The sequence below is a fragment of the Nyctereutes procyonoides genome, unplaced genomic scaffold, assembly GCF_905146905.1.
Source record: "Nyctereutes procyonoides isolate TBG_1078 unplaced genomic scaffold, NYPRO_anot_genome, whole genome shotgun sequence".
Classification (NCBI taxonomy): Eukaryota; Metazoa; Chordata; class Mammalia; order Carnivora; family Canidae; genus Nyctereutes; species Nyctereutes procyonoides.
Window position 1 is genome coordinate 20,853,147 of NW_026575141.1, and position 17,962 is coordinate 20,871,108.

At 33.5% G+C, this 17,962-nt stretch overlaps 1 protein-coding gene across 7 annotated transcripts in view; it reads left to right on the forward strand.

The window, feature by feature from the left end:
- The window catches only part of MIOS (meiosis regulator for oocyte development), a 35,961-nt gene extending 19,001 nt beyond the window's left edge, over positions 1 to 16,960 (forward strand). For all 7 annotated transcript variants that reach the window (XM_055307432.1, XM_055307431.1, XM_055307436.1 and 4 more), the window contains 6 exons: positions 1,446 to 1,511; positions 2,333 to 2,491; positions 7,993 to 8,145; positions 9,361 to 9,565; positions 15,262 to 15,391; positions 16,205 to 16,960. In XM_055307432.1, coding sequence (XP_055163407.1) covers positions 1,446 to 1,511; positions 2,333 to 2,491; positions 7,993 to 8,145; positions 9,361 to 9,565; positions 15,262 to 15,391; positions 16,205 to 16,301 — 810 coding nt within the window. In that variant the 3' untranslated portion in view covers positions 16,302 to 16,960. The remainder of the gene's footprint in view (positions 1 to 1,445; positions 1,512 to 2,332; positions 2,492 to 7,992; positions 8,146 to 9,360; positions 9,566 to 15,261; positions 15,392 to 16,204) is intronic.
- The last annotated feature ends 1,002 nt before the right edge of the window (positions 16,961 to 17,962 follow it).

Here is a 17,962-nt window from a genome sequence, read left to right on the forward strand (position 1 = left end):
ATATTATATTTATTTTAAGTTAAGTGACCTATTATAAATACTCTCATTTTCTTATATGTAAATTTGGGTTATTAGGTAGGTTATCTTACCTTGAGTAGGAAGTTCATATTTCCAAACTGCTTCAATAGTGTACCTAATTTTACTTCATCTGTAAATAATTATAATTAACATATCTTTTGTTAAAAATTGTTAAGTTGTAGTAATCTAATGAAAAGTACTGAACTGGGAGATCAGAAGATGAAGGTCCGAGTCCTTGCTCCAACACAGTTACTTCATTCAGCTGGCCAATTAACTTTTTTGGGTTTTAGTTTTCTGAGCTATAAAATGGGACAGCTAATATTTATGACACTTTCCCCATCAAAATTGAACACTTGCACCCGAATCTAAAGAGTTAAATCCAGTTTGTACCAAACATGCTCCCTAATAAGGGCAGAACCATATTTTATAATTGAGAAAACATGCTAGGATAGGTACCAGTTGAAGTTATCTTATGTTTAAGCAGGAAAACTATTTTTCATAGAATGACTTCAGTGGAAATAGGATCTTTTTCCCACCTTTAGACTGTTTTCTACTTACCACAAAATTAATTACCTTTTTACATTTATAGAAATTCAAAATAGTGTTTTACAGTACTGGCAGGTATACAAAAATTTAAGTTATCACAAATACCCCTGAAATTTTGCCACAAATCACCTTTATAACAGTATTTTGTTTGCTCTGGCCACAAAGTGTGTCTTGTTGGTTTTCTTACAAGATTTTATTTATTTGAGAGAGAAAGAGCACATGTGGGGGAAGGAGTGGTGAGAGAGGGAGAAGCAGACTCCCCGCTGAGCAGGGAGCCAGATGCAGGACTCAGTTCCAGGACCATAGGATCATGACCCGAGTGGAAGGCAGATGCTTAACAGACTGAGCCAGCCAGGCACCCCATGTCTTATTTATTTATAAGTGTATATTTTAAAACCTACCACTTTGTATTTAAATACATGTGCTGATAGTCTTTCCAAATTCTGTATTGGTATATTCATACTGGTATATTCACTGGTAATTCACAGATTTCCTAGACTTATTGATTAAGTTAGCATCCCAGAAAAGATTTTCTCAGTTTCCCCAAAATTAATTTCTATGTTGGAAGGATTACATGGCATCTTAAATCTAATAAACCATACATCATTGCTTATATTTTATGTTGCAGTTATATAAGACTGAAGTGGAATGTTTTATAACTGAATTGGTCAGTATTTAAGATGTAAATTTTTACTTTACAAGAACAATAATTTTAGAGCTGAGTTTCCAGAGGGATACATTAAGAAAGGCCTCTTAGGCTCTGCCAGTATATACACAATAACTTACTAATACATTTGAAAATAAAATTACTATTAGGTTAATAGTCTGCAAGAATTTAAAACTCCTAGCTCCCACAAGTAACTTGTTGCTCTTCTTTTCAGTATGAAAACAAAGTTGCTGTACGTGACAGAGTGGCATTTGCTTGTAAGTTCCTCAGTGATAGTCAGGTAAAAATTGGTTTAATTCTATATTTGAAGTGATTAATATTTACTGTTACTGGATAAAGAAACTAATCTTCATGTACAAATAAGTATATATAACTTATAAATTCTTCTTTAAAAATAATTTATTAGATCAAGATACTGTAAACATGTGTATTGTAACCAAAATTGTTTAAGATTGCTGACTTAATATTTTAGTTTATTTTTGCTTTTGGTCTAGAGATAAAGACATTAAATTCACCGCTTAGGGATGCTATAAAAAAATTCCTTCATTCCTTCCTAATACAATAAATAAGTATTGAATGCGTATGCTGTGTATATAGTGACAGGGAAATGCCCATAAACAATCAGTAATAAAAGGTGTTAAGCACTATAATAGCAGGAAGTGCTGAGGGAACAGAGAGGAATATAGACTAGAATTTGGGGTGGGATAAAATCAGAGACCTTACCAACAGATGATTATTTTTGATCATCTTCAAGTTCCCTTTCAACTCAGATTCTATGTTTCTATTACAATAAAACTTTGCAGAATACTGAAGGACAGTTCTCTTCAAATTTAAAATAATAAACCCTCTATAGTTCTTTTATAGAATAATTACTAAAGTATAATGAATGCCTTTTTAAAAAAATATTTTAAATAACCAAGAATGCTGCATTGTAATTTATGACAGATGCAGACTTCTTAAGAGATCACATCTAGATTTTTGCAAGGGCTTTGTTTTAAAATGTGTTCCATAAAAATAAAACTATTCCAAAAGTATAAGTTTTGAAGTACAGAGTATATAGTGAAACAAATTGCTTCAGAAAAATCACTTTGAATTTTCCAGTTAAATAGATATATTGAAAAGTTGACCAACGAAATGAAAGAGGCTGGAAATTTGGAAGGAATACTGCTTACAGGCCTTACTAAAGATGGAGTGGACTTAATGGAGAGTTATGTCGATAGAACTGGAGATGTCCAAACAGCAAGTTACTGCATGTTGCAGGTTAGTGCAGTGTGGCAGCAGCTTAAAGAAAAACAGTGCTTAACCACCTTCTTCCTTCATTGAGTGGGTATGCCTTTTGCTTGTTTAGGATCTTTATAAGGCATTTAACTTTAATTTTTTTTACTCTAAATTTAGGTAATTAACATATAGTGCAATACTGGTTTCTATGGTAGAATTCAGTGAGTCATCACTTACATACAATACCCAGTGCCCATCACAAGCGCCCTCCTTAATCCCCATCACCCATCTAACCCATCCCCCACCCACAACCCTCAATCAACCCTCAGTTTGTGCTCTGTTTTTAAGAGTCTCTTATGGCTTGTTTGTCTTTTTTTTTTTTTCTTTTCCCACTTCCCGTGTTCATCCGTTTTCGTAAATTTCACATATAAGTGAGATCATGTGACATTTGTCTTTCTCTGACTGACTTATTTCACTTAGCATAATATACTGTAGCTCCATCCGTGTCATTGTGAATGGCAAGAGTCCATTCCTTTGAATGTCTGAGTAATATTTCTGTGTGTGTGTGTGTGTGTGTGTGTCCGTGTGTGTATGTGTGTACACACACCGGGTTTTCATCAGTTGATGGATATTTGGGCTCTCTACATAGTTTGGCTATTGTGAACATTGCTGCTCTAGATGCTGGGGTGCATCTGTCCCTTCGAATCTGTATTTTTTTATTCTTTAGTTAAATACCTAGTGTAATTGCTGAATAATGGGGGATCGTTCTATTTTAAACATTTTGAGGAACCTCCATACTGTTCTCCAAAGTGGCTGTATTAGTTTGCATCCCCACCAACAGTGCAAGAGGGTTCCCCTTTCTCTATATCCTTGCCAACACCTGTTGTTTCTTGTGTTGTTAATTTTAGCCATCCTGACAGGTATGAAATGGTATCTCATTGTGATTTTGATTTGTATTTCCATGATGATGAATGATGTGGAGCATCTTTTTATGTGTCTGTTAGCCATCTGGATGTCTTCTTCAGAAAAGTGTCTATTCATGTCTTCTGCCTATTTCTTAACTGGATTATTTATTCTTTGGGTGTTGAGTTTGATAAGTTCTTTGTAGATTTTATTTTATTTTTTTTAAGAATTTATTTATTTATTTTGAGAGAGAGAGAGAGAGAGGCAGAGACACAGGCAGAAGGAGAAGCAGGCTCCATGCAGGGAGCCCGACGTGGGACTCGATTCCAGGTCTCCAGGATCATGCCCTGGGCTGAAGGTGGCGCTAAACCACTGAGCCATCTGGGCTGCCCTCTTTGTAGATTTTAGATATTAACCCTTTATCAGATATGTTGTTGGCAAATACCTTCTCCCATCTGTAGGCTGCCTGTAGTTTTGTTGATTGTTTCCTTCACTGTGCCAAAGCTTTCTTTTTTTTAAGATTGATTTATTTATTATTCATAGAGACAGAAAGAGAGAGAAAGAGAGAGAGGCAGAGACACAGGCAGAGGGAGAAACAGGCTCCATGCAGGGAGCCTGATGAGGGACTCGATCCTGGGACTCCAAGATCATACCCTGGGCCAAACGAAGGCAGGCACTAAACTGCTGAGCCACCCAGGGATTCCCCTGTGCTGAAGCTTTTTATCTTGATGAAGTCCTGATAGTTCATTTTTGCTTTTGTTTCCCTTACTTCTGGCAACATGTCTAGTAAGAAGTTACTACGGCCAAGGTCAAAGAGGTTTCTGCCTGTGTTTTCCTCTACCATTTTGATGGTTTCCTGTCTCACATTTGATCTTTCATCCATTTTGAATTTATTTTGATATATGGTGTAAGAAAGTGGTCAAGTTTTGTTCTTCTGCATGTTACTGTCCAGTTTTCCCAGCACTGTTTGTTGAAGAGACTTTTTTCCATTAGATGTTCTTTCCTGCTTTGTCGAAGATTAGTTGACCATATAGTTGTGGGTCCATTTCTGTGTTTTCTATTCTGAAGTTCTATTGATCTATGCATCTGTTTTTGTGCCAGTACCAACTATATTATCTTTTTTTAAAATTTTTTTTAAAGATTTTATTTTATTTATTCATAGAGATGCAGAGAGAGAGAGGGGCAGAGACACAGGCAGAGGGAGAAGCAGGCTCCACGCAGAAAGCCTGACGCGGGACTTGATCCAGGGTCTCCAGGATCACGCCCTTGGCTGCAGGCGGCGCTAAACTGCTGCGCCACCAGGGCTGCCGCCAACTATATTATCTTGATGACTACAGCTTTGTTATAATAGCTTGAAATCTAGTATTATGGTGCCCCCAGTTTTGTTTTTCAGAATTGCTTTGTCTGTTAGAGGTCTTTTGTGGTTCCACATAAATTTTAGGATTGTTTGTTCTAGCTCTGTGAAAAATGCTGGTGGTATTTTGATAGGGATTGCATTAAATGTGTAGATTGCTTGGGGTTAGAAGGCATTTAACTTTAAGCTAATCAGTTATTCTGTAGTAGACTTCTACCTTATCTTACTATCCCTCAGCTAGTTTTTCCTTCCATTCCATTCCACTTCCAACACGGAAGTGTCTGTGTTGAACTTACATAAAGCTCAAATGGAGCAGAGAAACCTCTTTCTAGTTTCTCCAATTCACAAAACTACTTTCTGTAAAAGAGTTGCCTTTCCCTGATCTGAACTATGGTCTCACTTGAAGTGCAGAAAAGTTATACCACAACTTCCTTCCTCTTCATTTTACCTTTTTAATATTTGGGGTAGCCAGTTCATCAGTTTACTCTCAGTTTTTATTGTCTAACAGTTAAAAACAGATTTCTGGCAAAGGTTCCCTTCTTTACTTTTGATAGAAATATGGTGAACAGCTAGAGCATTTCCCTGAGATTTCATGTAGCCCTCCAGCTAATCTAATCTTCTCATGGCGTCCTCTTTCCTATCCCCATCTTTTCATACAGTTGATAGCATGCTGTATACTGGGTAAACGTAGTAAAATGCACCCTCGGATCCTACCTTCTCATGAACAAACTGAGATACTGGCCCACAAACCGCAGTATAAATTTACCAACTTATCAGGCCACTGCCTGTGGAAGAAAAGGTGTCTTTCTGTAGCATAGTACATCATTTTTTTTTTCTTACTGAAATGAGATTATATCTATTAAATCAACTGAGATTACATGTATTAAATCATCCCAAATCTCCCCTGGGTAAGGTTTCATTTTCCTTTGGGCTGCTTTTGATTTTCAGCAGTTTACCCTTGATGCTTAGTTGTATTTCTTTGTGCCCTGCTTGTGGTTCAGTGAGCTTCTTGGATCTGCAAGTCTGTGTTTTTCATTAGTTTTGCAAAGTTTAGGGGTGTTGTTTCTTTATATATATTTTTTCTGCTTCAATCTCATTCTCTTCTTTCAGGCTTCTATTACCATACATTAAACCATTTGATAGTGTCCTGTAGGTATCTGAGGTTTTGTTCATTTTCTTTCCATCCTTTTTTTCTCTGCTCCTCAAATAGGTTAAATGCTGTTGATTTGTTCATTGACTTTTGTGTCACCTGATACTAAGTTTTTCAGTGAATTCTTAATTTCAGTTACTGTACAATTTAGTTCTAGAATCTGTTTTTTATAGTTTACATTTTTCACTTAGATCCCTATCTGTACACTAATTAAAACACTTTTCCTTTAAGTCTTTGAACTTATGTCTTATAGCTGCATTCAGGAAGTTGTCTGCTAACTTTGATATGGGCTATTTTAGACTTAGTTTCTTTCTTTTTTTTTTTTAAGATTTTATTTATTTATTCATAGACACAGAGAGAGAGGCAGAGACACAGGCAGAGGGAGAGGGAGAAGCAAGCTCCATGCAGGGAGCCCGATATGGGACTCGATCCCCGGTCTCCAGGATCACACCCCAGGCTGCAGGTGGCGCCAAACCCGCTGCACCACCAGGGCTGCCCTTAGACTTAGTTTCTCTTGACTGCCTTTTTTCTTGACTTTAGACTACATCTACCCGTTTCTTTGTGTCTAGCAGTTTTTCATTTGAATACTAGATGTGTATTGTATATTATAGAGATCTGGGTTCTTATTACCTCTTCTGGAGAATGTTGGTTAATGCTTTTGGAAATTCAGTTATTTACTGCTCACTTTGGTCTTAAATTTTGTTACTATGGATCTTTGAGAAGCCCAAGTTACTTCCCAAGCCTTTCCAGTCTTAATTTTTGGATTGTTTCCTCTGCAGATTTTGTTGGAGCTTAATTTTAGGTTTATTTGGGGGCAGATCTAGAGAAGACTTAACATATATGAATTGACCAAATTCTTAGTTTATCCTTACTATTGCCATGAAAGGAGAAAGAGTGGTATATGAAGATTTCTCTTTTTTTTCTGTGAATTTTCTTTTAAACTAGGGATTATAGTCTACTTTAGTACTTAGTTCTGGCTAATTGACCATTATTAGGACTAGAAGAGATGTTTACTTTTTTAAGAAGTAAAATTTAAAATTATCAGCTAAGAGTTTTTCACATATTCTTTTAGCTGATTTAACTCTGGTAACAGAAGTTAATACCTAATTAATAAGTGAAAGATAAGCTCTTTCTGTCTTGATAAAATGTCTAAAGATAGATTGTCTGTTAGTTGTTACAGGTTTCTTCCCTTCTTCCATAAGTAAGATATATGCTAAGTTCTCTCTACATTTTACTTTTCTGTCTGGCCCCCCAAAACTGGGCTTCACATTGATGCTTATGGCATTATCAGAGGTTGAGACTTTCTCAACTTTCTTCATCATGTGAACTTAAGGGAGATATCATGTACAGGGCTAAAAGCATTCTATGAAAACCCAAAGCAAGCATAGGTAAAATGTGAAATGTCACAGCTGCTAGGGAAAATAAAGCTTTAGGAAGTCTTACTGGCAAGAAATTGAAGTTCTTATTGAGAAGAAATGTAAACTTGAGGTAAAGAAATTGTTGCTTTTCATTGTGGCCTAAGGGCAAAAGAATGAAGAACTTTTTTGGTTTGGTTTTGGGGTTTTGTTTTGTTTATTCTTTTTAATTTTTTAGGCGATAAATGTATGTTTTAATTGAGGGAAAGAGAATAGACAGGTTTAACTTTCAGATAAATAGGTATGCAAAAATAGCAACTCTATTCACAGTATGTTGGTAGATACAAAGGACAAGGCTCAGTATTTTCAATGTGATGAAGCAATTTTGGTATGTATTTGAATTAGATAGTAAATAGGTATTATGAATGCAGAAGTTTTAGTTTAGGGGACAAAGTATTCACATCAGTTTTTATTGTATTCAAGTAGGAAAGTGAATTGTTTATTTTTGGGTCCTTAAACTTAAGAGATATGGAATTATACTTCCTGGCCAGGTATAATAATAATGTATATAGTACATCTTTATGTCATTAGTAGAAGCCAACTTAAAGTAAATTCAAAAAAACTTCTGTCAATTATTTTATTTATATCCTCATTATAAACCAGCTTTTGGCGGAAAGGGAGCCTATTTCTTCCTGTGACTCATACTCACATGTTACCTGGAATCCTCTGGCTTAGTCACAGAATTTTTAAACAACTGTATTAATTTGTGTTTTCTTTTTAGGGCTCTCCTTTAGATGTTCTTAAAGATGAAAGAGTTCAGTACTGGATTGAGAATTACAGAAATTTATTAGATGCCTGGAGGTTTTGGCACAAACGAGCTGAGTTTGATATTCACAGGAGTAAATTGGATCCTAGTTCTAAGCCTCTAGCACAGGTAAGTAAGTAAGTACATTATTTTGGAGAGAATCATATTGTAACATGTACTTAATCCAGCCCAAAGGGAAGTGTTCACATCATTATTACATTGGGTAAATTTAGAGTTCAATTTAATAAATTATCATTAGCTCATCTTTGCTTATATTGAGTTCCTTTTGATGTTTTTATACCACAGTGCATTTCATCCTTGACCACCCTGTTTTTTTTTCAGTGCTGCCACTTCCTGACAGTCATCTCAGTGTCAGCTTTAGTCTGAGCTAGAGCAAACCACATCAGGCCTAGAGGGTCTTAGGCAACCTAAATAAATCCTAGGGCTCAGCTTTCTAGTATATTCTAAGCCTTTTCAGAATCTAAACTATTATACTATCTTATAAATTCCATTTATGAATTAAATTTATCTGTACTACTTATGTGTAATAAAGCAGCATTTGCTTTTTCTCTAATAGTATGTACATATATCTATATATCTAATTAAACATGGAAATTTTTTTCTTTTGGCATTAGTTCAAAAAACATGAGCTCATTTATCACATAAAGCACATGACATGAAATCACTATCTAAATTTGGACATTAAATACTGGGTATATCCTCATTGTGAGCACTGGATGGTGCTGTTTTCTTATTTTAGAAAGTTGAGAAATTAGTGATTATATTAAAACAACTTGAGTTTTTGTAAAATAGCACTGCATGATAATGTTTGTTATTAATCTATGTAAGTGTTTAAGAGCCTAGGAATTTAATGAACAGTTTCTGTTGCTATTATTCTAAAATCCTAGCTATTTGACATTATAGGGTCCTTAACTCCTTTTTATCTTAGGAAATGAATATTTTCTTTACAAGAAAATTTTGTTCAGGAGATTGAATCATTGAACTTTAGATCAGAACTTATATTGGGTTGTTTTGTAATATTCCAATGTGAATTCTAAAGTCTGTCATTTCTAAAATGTTATCTAACGTTTCCAAGTTTTTCTTCAGATGCCATGGTATTAGGAAAAATATAGGTAAACAGAGGTAACAGAGAAGTACTCAGTGTCATTGCTAAGTGGAAATCCTAAATGAGAGCTACTCAAAATATCACAGATCACAAATTATTTTATAATAAAAAATAAAGTTTAAAAATTGTTTAAGAGTAACTTGTTAGGATTAAACTTTAAATTTATTTTCTTTATAAAGTATGTATTATATTTATTCCTCCTTTCATTTGTTGTATAGGTGTTTGTGAGTTGCAATTTTTGTGGCAAGTCGATCTCCTACAGCTGTTCAACCGTGCCTCATCAAGGCAGAGGTTTTAGTCAGTATGGTGTCAGTGGTTCACCAACAAAATCTAAAGTCACAAGTTGTCCTGGCTGTCGAAAACCCCTTCCTCGATGTGCACTTTGCCTCATTAATATGGGAACACCTGTTTCTAGCTGTCCTGGTATGACATCATTCTATGATATATTTTCTGAGCTGAAATTGTTCCTACATAACTGATTTACTGTTGTCAATAGAAGTCATACAGAGTTGGGTTTATATTATTTCTAAGAGCAAGCCTCTCTGCTGGCTTAAAGGTTTTGTATTTCCTGGAATTTATAAAATCAGTACATTAAAAGTAAAATCTGTATTCATATCACAAGTAACCTCACAAATGTTGGCCAATTTAAAGTTTGTGAAAAGAGCTTAAATATTAAGTAACCCTATAATTATACTATTTTCTTACCATTTTTGCTAAGAGGGGTTCCCTCACACTTTATGTTTAAAAGTCACTGTGCCCTCATCTATTAACAAATACTTTATATGCATAAAGAGCTTTTGATAGTCTCAAAGAACTTTCACATTCTCTCTTTTTGAGTCTTCAAAATACTTAGAGAAAATGTTAGTTTAGAAATCAGGTCCCTTTACCTCCAAGTTTTGGTGCTGCTTCTGCTATATGCCAATTACCTAGTGGATCTATGTATTTTTTTAATGGTTAGAAATGTTAGGATTATTGTTTACTACTTACGGTAAACATATAGGAAAAAATTTTGAAAATGGTAGATAATTGAATATAAAATATTCAGTGGCTGGAAATATTTGAGCTATTTATGTAACTTGAAAATCATACTATGGCAAAATTTTTAATTAAAAATGTTTGAGTATTAATTTAGCATATTGGTATTATCAAGAACTGGATCTGATGTCAGAATGCCTGTTTTATTAGTTCTACCTGTGTGACATTCAATCTGTAACACTGAGAGTTACATATATATGAGTTATATCTTTCATATAAGGTGTTGGACAGAGAGTCTTTCTAGTTACGAAATTTTGTGTTTCTATTCAGCAATTGGTTCATGTAAATAGTTTGTTTTATTTCATACATTAACATCTTTGAAAGAGGTTTGCCAGTATCATTGGATGAGTATTTTTCAAGTTAGATGCCTTTTTTAAAATAAAGTCAATATGTAATGTTTTCAAATTTATAATATTAGTTTTGATTTAAATTTTAATAAAGAATTTTCATTTTATATTGCATAATTACTTTTATGGTCCTGATACTAGTAAAAAAAAAATAATTAGGAATAAAAATCCACTACAGTGAAAGAACAAGGCAAAATATTGCATAAAAAAAGTTATATATGAACTTGGGATACATAAAAATAGTTAAATTCAATACATCTTTCAGACTATAAGCCCCAGGAAGCCATAATGGTCTGAGTGCTATTCCATTTTGCTAGATAATTAGCTTTTCAATCTTTTTTTATTTTTGAAATGGGTCTGAAGAAAAAGCAAAGCATTTCAGCCTCTCTGTTATGGAGACTGTTAATTTAATGAATATTCAACACTCAGGTTTATAAAATCTTAACATTTTCCCATATTTGCCTCAGAAATGTTTTTTGAAATTTGCTTCAATAATAATTTTTTGTACATATTTGAACACTTGGCTTAGGTAAGACTGATACCCTGAGATGAATCAAAGACCCTTGTGGAGTTTTTAGTGTATAATGAGCACGGATAAGAAATGATATGTTAAAGAAAATAGTCCAGAATCCCTTATCTGTCATTCCAAAATCTCTAGAAAGTTCTGAAAATCTAAAGTTTTTGTTTTTTTAAATAAAATTTACAATAATTTCATATGACCAAGACAACAACAACAAAAACCTATTCAGAATTGATTTGCATGCAGAGTGCTGCCCCAAACTTTCCTGGAATTATTATATATTGTTTGCTCATTATTTTTTTTTTAAATCCCAAATATTCTATGTTCTGAAACACGTTTAGCTCTTTGAAGTGAATAAGGAATGTTGTATAAAGAAAGTGTTAGGATTTTTGAAAGCAGGAATCATTACTTCTGTTTGAAGGGTATCTGGAAAACTTCAGAAAGAAGATGGCTGTTCAAACTGATCCTTTAAAACAGTTTGGGAGATTTAAATATGTGAAGATTTTAGAGAAGCCTTTCCAGGTGTAGACAAGAGTGAAAAGCATGAACTAGGATAAAGAGATTGGTGAATAAAGTACAGAAAGTATATGGGAACTAGCAGTTGCATCTGTATGGTGAGGGCCTTAGGAAGTAGACTGATAGAAAATAGTGTAGGAAAATGAGGGAAACCTGAATATAATCTTTAAAGGATTACTGAGCCAAGTTAATTACAAAGTGCAGTTACCCTTGAACAACATGGAAGTTAGTGGCACCAACCTCTGAATAGTCAAAAATCTAGGTATAACTTTTGACTGCCCAAAATTTAGCTACTACTAGCTTACTGTTGACCGGAAGCCTTACTGTTAACATAAACAGTCAATTAACACATATTGAATGCTTTGTGTATATTACATACTGTATTCTTATGGTAAAGTAAGTTAGAGAAAAAATGTTAAGAAAATCATAAGGAAGAGAAAATATATTTACAGTACCATACTGCAAGAAATCCAGATGCAAGCACATCCATACAGTTCAAACTCAGGTTTTTCAAGGGTTAGCTATAATAAGCATATTCTTTTTTAGTGTATAAAATCAGAAGGTTCTGAGTTCCAAAATAAGACAGGAGCTGATAGAAATAAAGTACTAGCTCAAGGCTGTAAAAGATTGAGGTGTACAAACCCCCTGATGCTTTGCCTGCAATTAGAGTTGTCATTCATCCATCACGCTTCATGATCCAAATGGCCAGAATTTCTGTAAGCTTATTTAACTGATGGTTGCTTATTTTTATACTCAGTTGTGCTTTAAAGATTGGAACTCTATTGAAACTTGGTAACACTTATGGTTATAAATGTTTGTAATTATTTATGAATATTTATAGCTATGTTTGGTTACAAACATTTAGTATTGTTTAGTATTTAGTATTATTGTTGAATAACAAGTATCTATTTAGCACCTATTGTCCTAAGTGCTAGGAATGTTACAGTAAACAAAACAGACAAAAATCCCTGCCCCTAGAGAGCTTAATGTATAGATGTAATACCTTTCTTAAAGTTAGATTATATATTCATTTCCTTCCTACTCTTCTTTTATTATTATTAGTTAGACTGTGTGGAACCCTAGTATCCCTCAACTATTCTATAGCACTTTGTAATTCACTATGAATCTTCCAAAAGTTAAAATTATTTAAAAAAAAAAGTTAAAACTATTTGATCTTTTTTGGCACACAGTATTACATAAGTTTCAGATATACAGCTTAGTCATTTGACAAGTTGGTATATTGTTCACCACAAGCGTAGCTACCATCTGTCCTGTTATAACGCTATTACAATATCAGTGACTGTATTCCTTATGTCTGCCTTTTATTTGTGGTTTATTCATTCCAAAATTGGAGACCTGTATCTCCCTTTCCCCTTCACACATTTTGCTTAACTCCCCATACCTCCCCTCTGGCAACCATCAGTTTGTTCTCTGTATTTATGGGTCTGATTCAGCTTTTTGTTTATTATTTATTTATTTATATTTTAGATTCCATTTACGAGTGGAATTGTATGATGTTTATTTTTCTCAGTCTGGCTTATTTCACTTAGTAGCATGATAACTCTCTAGGTCCATCCACGTTGTCTCAAATGGCACAATCTCATCTGTTTTATGGCTTTGTAATATACTTGTATGTGTATACCAAATTTTCCTTATCCATTTGTCTATTGATGGACACTTAGGTTGCTTCCATGCCTTGGCTATTGTAAATAATGCTGCAATAAACATAGGGGTGCATATATCTTTTTGAGTTAGTGTTTTCATTTTCTCTGAGTAAATACCCAATATTGGGATCACTGAATCATAGTAATTCTATTTTTAATTTCCTGAGGAACCTCCGTATTGTTTTCCACAGTTACTCTGTTTGCATTCCCACCAGCACTTCACAAGAGTTCCCTTTTCTCCACATCCTCATCAACACTTGTTATTTCTTGTCTTTTTGATTCTAGTCATTCTGACAGGGGATATCTCATTATGGTTTTGACTTGCATTTCCCTGATGATTAGTGATGTTGCATCTATTCATGTGTCTGTGAGCCATCTGTGTGTCTTCTTTGTAAAAATGTCTATTCAGATCCTCTGCTTGTTTTGTAATAGGATTGTGTGTTTTCTGGTGTTCAGTTATATAACTTCTTTATGTATTTTGGTTATTAACCAACCCCCTATCAGGTATATCATTTGCTAAAGCTATTTGATCTTTAAAAAGCCTTTTCATGGGATCCCTGGGTGGCGCAGTGGTTTGGCACCTGCCTTTGGCCCAGGGCGCGATCCTGGAGACCCGGGATCGAATCCCACATCGGGCTCCCGGTGCATGGAGCCTGCTTCTCCCTCTACCTGTGTCTCTGCCTCTCTCTCTCTCGCTGTGTGCCTATCATAAATAAATAAAAATTAAAAAAAATAAAAATATAAAAAGCCTTTTCATGTGGCAGTAGGGTAGACCTTAGTATTTTCAGCTTCATCAGAGAAACATGAGGAGTAAACTGTTCTGGATCCAGTCTGTTTTCCGTGTGTTAGAAGTTATAAACACAAAGTAAAAATCACTTAATGAACTATATGCAATACAGAATAATTTAAAAAGTCTGTATTTTCTTTCTTTTTGTTTTCTTCCTATCCCGTTTCATTATTAATCATTTTTATGAAGCTTTTAGGGAGAATTTCCGTGTATTTACATCTTAGCCACCTATACATCCTTTTTACCTTACTATCATTAGCAAAAACAGATAGGTATTTTAAGAAACTATTTGTAAGACTAATAACCCTGTGGTCATTAACTTGTGAATAGCAATAGTCTAGATAAAATTTTGAATGTAGCATCATGTTAATAGGTATACAACTGTAATTAAACTTAATATTTTTACTTACTCATTTTTGTATTCTTGTCTCTAATTTTATTCAGTCTCGAAATATTTTAATTTGATCTGTTTTAGAACAAAAGAAATCATATTAGGATGGCCAAAATTAATAGAATGAGCGTTTATTTACTGCCACACACTTTGTTCCACTTTACTATTGATTGACACTTTGGTTGTCAATCAGACTTTTACTATTTTTTGCTATTTGACTTTTGTTTTATGAACAGACTTTTACTATTATGAACAATGCTGTTATGAACATTTCTGCATAGGTCTCCTGTTAGCATGTACAAAAGCCTCTAGTGTATGTACCTAGAAGTTAGTACTAAATAATACTAGTTACTAATTTTTCCTTTGGATTTTTATGTCTGTTCAAGGAAAGAGATTGACCTATAATTTGCCTTTCTCATATGCTTTTGTGAGCAAAGTTATACTAGCCTTAGAAGTGCATTGAGGCATTTTCCCTCTTTTACTAATTCTTTGAAAGAGTTTATATAGATAAAAATTACCTGTTCCTTCAGGACTTAGTAGAACTCACCTATATACTGGTCTTAGTATTTTCTCTGTGGGAAGACTTTAAACTGATTGTTTTTCTAAGGTTGTTAATTCAAATTGCTTCTTAGTGGGTTTTGATCATTTAAAGTTTTCCATTTTTTATTGACTATTAAAAGTATAAGGACACTCCTCTAATCTAGTAGTTTTTCAATCTAAACTAGATCATAGCACTAAAATTGCTATTTTGATATGGTGTGTAATTTGTATTTTGACATAGTTTTAGAAATATTTTTTAAGAAGCTTTGAATAAAATATTTTAACAGAGTTAATGAAGATAATTTTCTTTAACCCATAGGAGGATCCAAATCAGATGAAAAAGTAGACTTGAGCAAGGATAAAAAATTAGCTCAATTTAACAACTGGTTCACATGGTGTCACAATTGCAGGCATGGTGGACATGCTGGTCATATGCTTAGTTGGTTCAGGTAATCAGTACATTTCTTTTTATAATAGGCTTGAGTTAGAGGAGATAAGGCAGATGGCCTTTTAAATAGTTGAGGTGTATATAGTGAAGGATAAATTTCTTCTTTGTTAAAAAAAAAATTCTTTTTTGCTGTCACTTGAGTTAGCAGAAGTGGTGTCAACATTTCTGTCATTAGATATCCTATGTAATCTTAAACTATAAAATTAATACTTATATATAGGAAACAGTTTAAATACTATATATGAGTTAAATGTTTGAATAGCATTATTTGGAGAGAGGATATGTTTATAGTTTTTTTTACAAATAACCTAATATTCTATCATAGTATATAATTGAAATTAGAAATTAAATGATGGAGTATACATATCAAACAACTATATCAATTATTGTCTAAATAAACTTGTTATATAGTAAGTAAGCACTTCATGCAATAGAGACTCAAGCCATATTTAACTTCTACTTTAAATAATGCCAGTGGCTCTTTTGCTATAACTTTTATACTCCGTGTGTCTCATTGGCTTTAATTAAAACTCTGAGCACATCCTTGTCACTTTCATAACTATAAATCAGGTATCGTGTTATATATTTAAAAGGTAAAGCTATTCATTTTTCAGTAACTTTCTCCTTGGTTCAGCTCATCAGTCATTTTTTATTTAGTTCTTTTCATGTTTTTTGTCTTTGGGTTTTAATTCCTGTATTTTTTCAAATACCATTGTGAAAATTGCATTCTGCATATAGATAGGTATATAGATAAATGTTTGTATGTATATGATTAATTTAGATTTTTAACTTTTACTTGACCTATTTTTTTTAGGGACCATGCAGAGTGTCCCGTTTCTGCATGCACATGTAAATGTATGCAGTTGGATACGACAGGAAATCTGGTACCTGCAGAGACTGTCCAGCCATAAAATGTTATCATCTAAAGAGAAACCTTCAAGTGTGGAGCTTTCTAATAGATGTCCTTCATAGCTCAAAAACGTACCTCAGAACAAGTCACTCATGACTTTCCTGTAATGGGAAAATAAATCATTCTATCAAATCAGCAATTTGATGTTTGAGTGATTTTGATGTCCTTCATAGAGACAAATGCTGCTGAAGTGAACATCGGTGTGTGGGCATGAATTCTGTTCAGAAGGTTGAAAAAGTTCATTTTGGAAGAGTTTTTTAGGGTTTGTTGAAATTATGAACACTATGCAAGCAGTTTCTGGGCTAACCCAGAGCAGACCTTGAACCTGTATCTTCTAAGCTGAAATTGGCTATCATTTCAGTAAAATCTGTATATTTTTTAAAATAGAATAAAATGACCAATTTTTTACCTTTAGAATTGGAGAACCCCTACCCCACAGTGGAGAATAAGTTTCATCAAGGAATGGTTGGTATATATTTCTTAAGGAGTCTTTTCCTTCATACACTTTCATTTCAAGATAATAAATCTTTTGGTACAGGTCATTATTGTCTTCCTAAGAAAAGCCAAAATTGGGAATGTATCTTACAACTTTTTCTCTTCTGAAGAGAAAAATATATACCATTTCAGGGGAACGTTTTATAAAATTACCAGTTTTTCAGCCTTTTGTTTTCCAGTGTCTTTTGTCTCCAAAAATTTCCTCCCTATTAATTCATCATTTTATGTTCATCATCTCAGGGCATTTTTCTGGGTGACTAATCAGCTTAATCTGCTTCAGTGTTTTCTATTGTCAGACTCCCTCCTGGCTTCAAATACTCTTGTTTTTTCTAAGGTAACCTGGGAGATGTTGGGGAGAACAGGGTCACTTTGGAGACAGTTATGCTTTAAATGTCAGTTTCTAAAAGTAAGTATTTTGGGGCCAATTCAGGAATTTTATTTAAAATTTTTATTTTCTCTTTTCACAGCTAACTAGTTGGAAGAGAAATACAAAGGATTTGTAGCTTGCTTCTCTGTTGTCTGACATATATACAGAGTACTCATCTGAATTTTGTAGTTGAAGTTGTATTCATAAAGTAAAAGTAAGCATAAACATTTTTGAATAGATTTTGGAGAAAGAAATAATAAAGAATTGCTAAAGAAGTGCTAAAGAATTTTAAGAGCTTTCATGTTAGTAGTTTTACTTGGTGGAATTAACATTGATTACATTAGTTTGAGGTGACTTAAATACTGAACAAAAGTAGATTCAATTTACTTTGATCTACAGAAGGCCCTTTTCAGGTAAAACCATTGTATATCTATTTTATATCTACTCACCTAGATGGCAGTCTTCTTTTAAATTGAAAGAGTTAGGAATCGGTGTATTTTTTGTTTTCACAAAGATTGCTATAAAAGAGACTTTTTCCAGTTTTCTCTTAAGTAAATCTTCCTGACTTCATTTTACTAAAATATAACCTTTATCTTTACCTTTAAAACTGCTTCATGTAAAGTGTTCCTTTCCAATTTTCTGTGTCCTAAATATGCAAAGTCAGCTTTAAGTAATGTCAAACTATCATAATACATTTTCATTTCTTCTTAGCTGAAGTTTGATAAAATTATTGAATCTATATTTATAATAGGGTTATATCTAAGATATTTATAATTTTCAGAAATACAATATAATAAAAA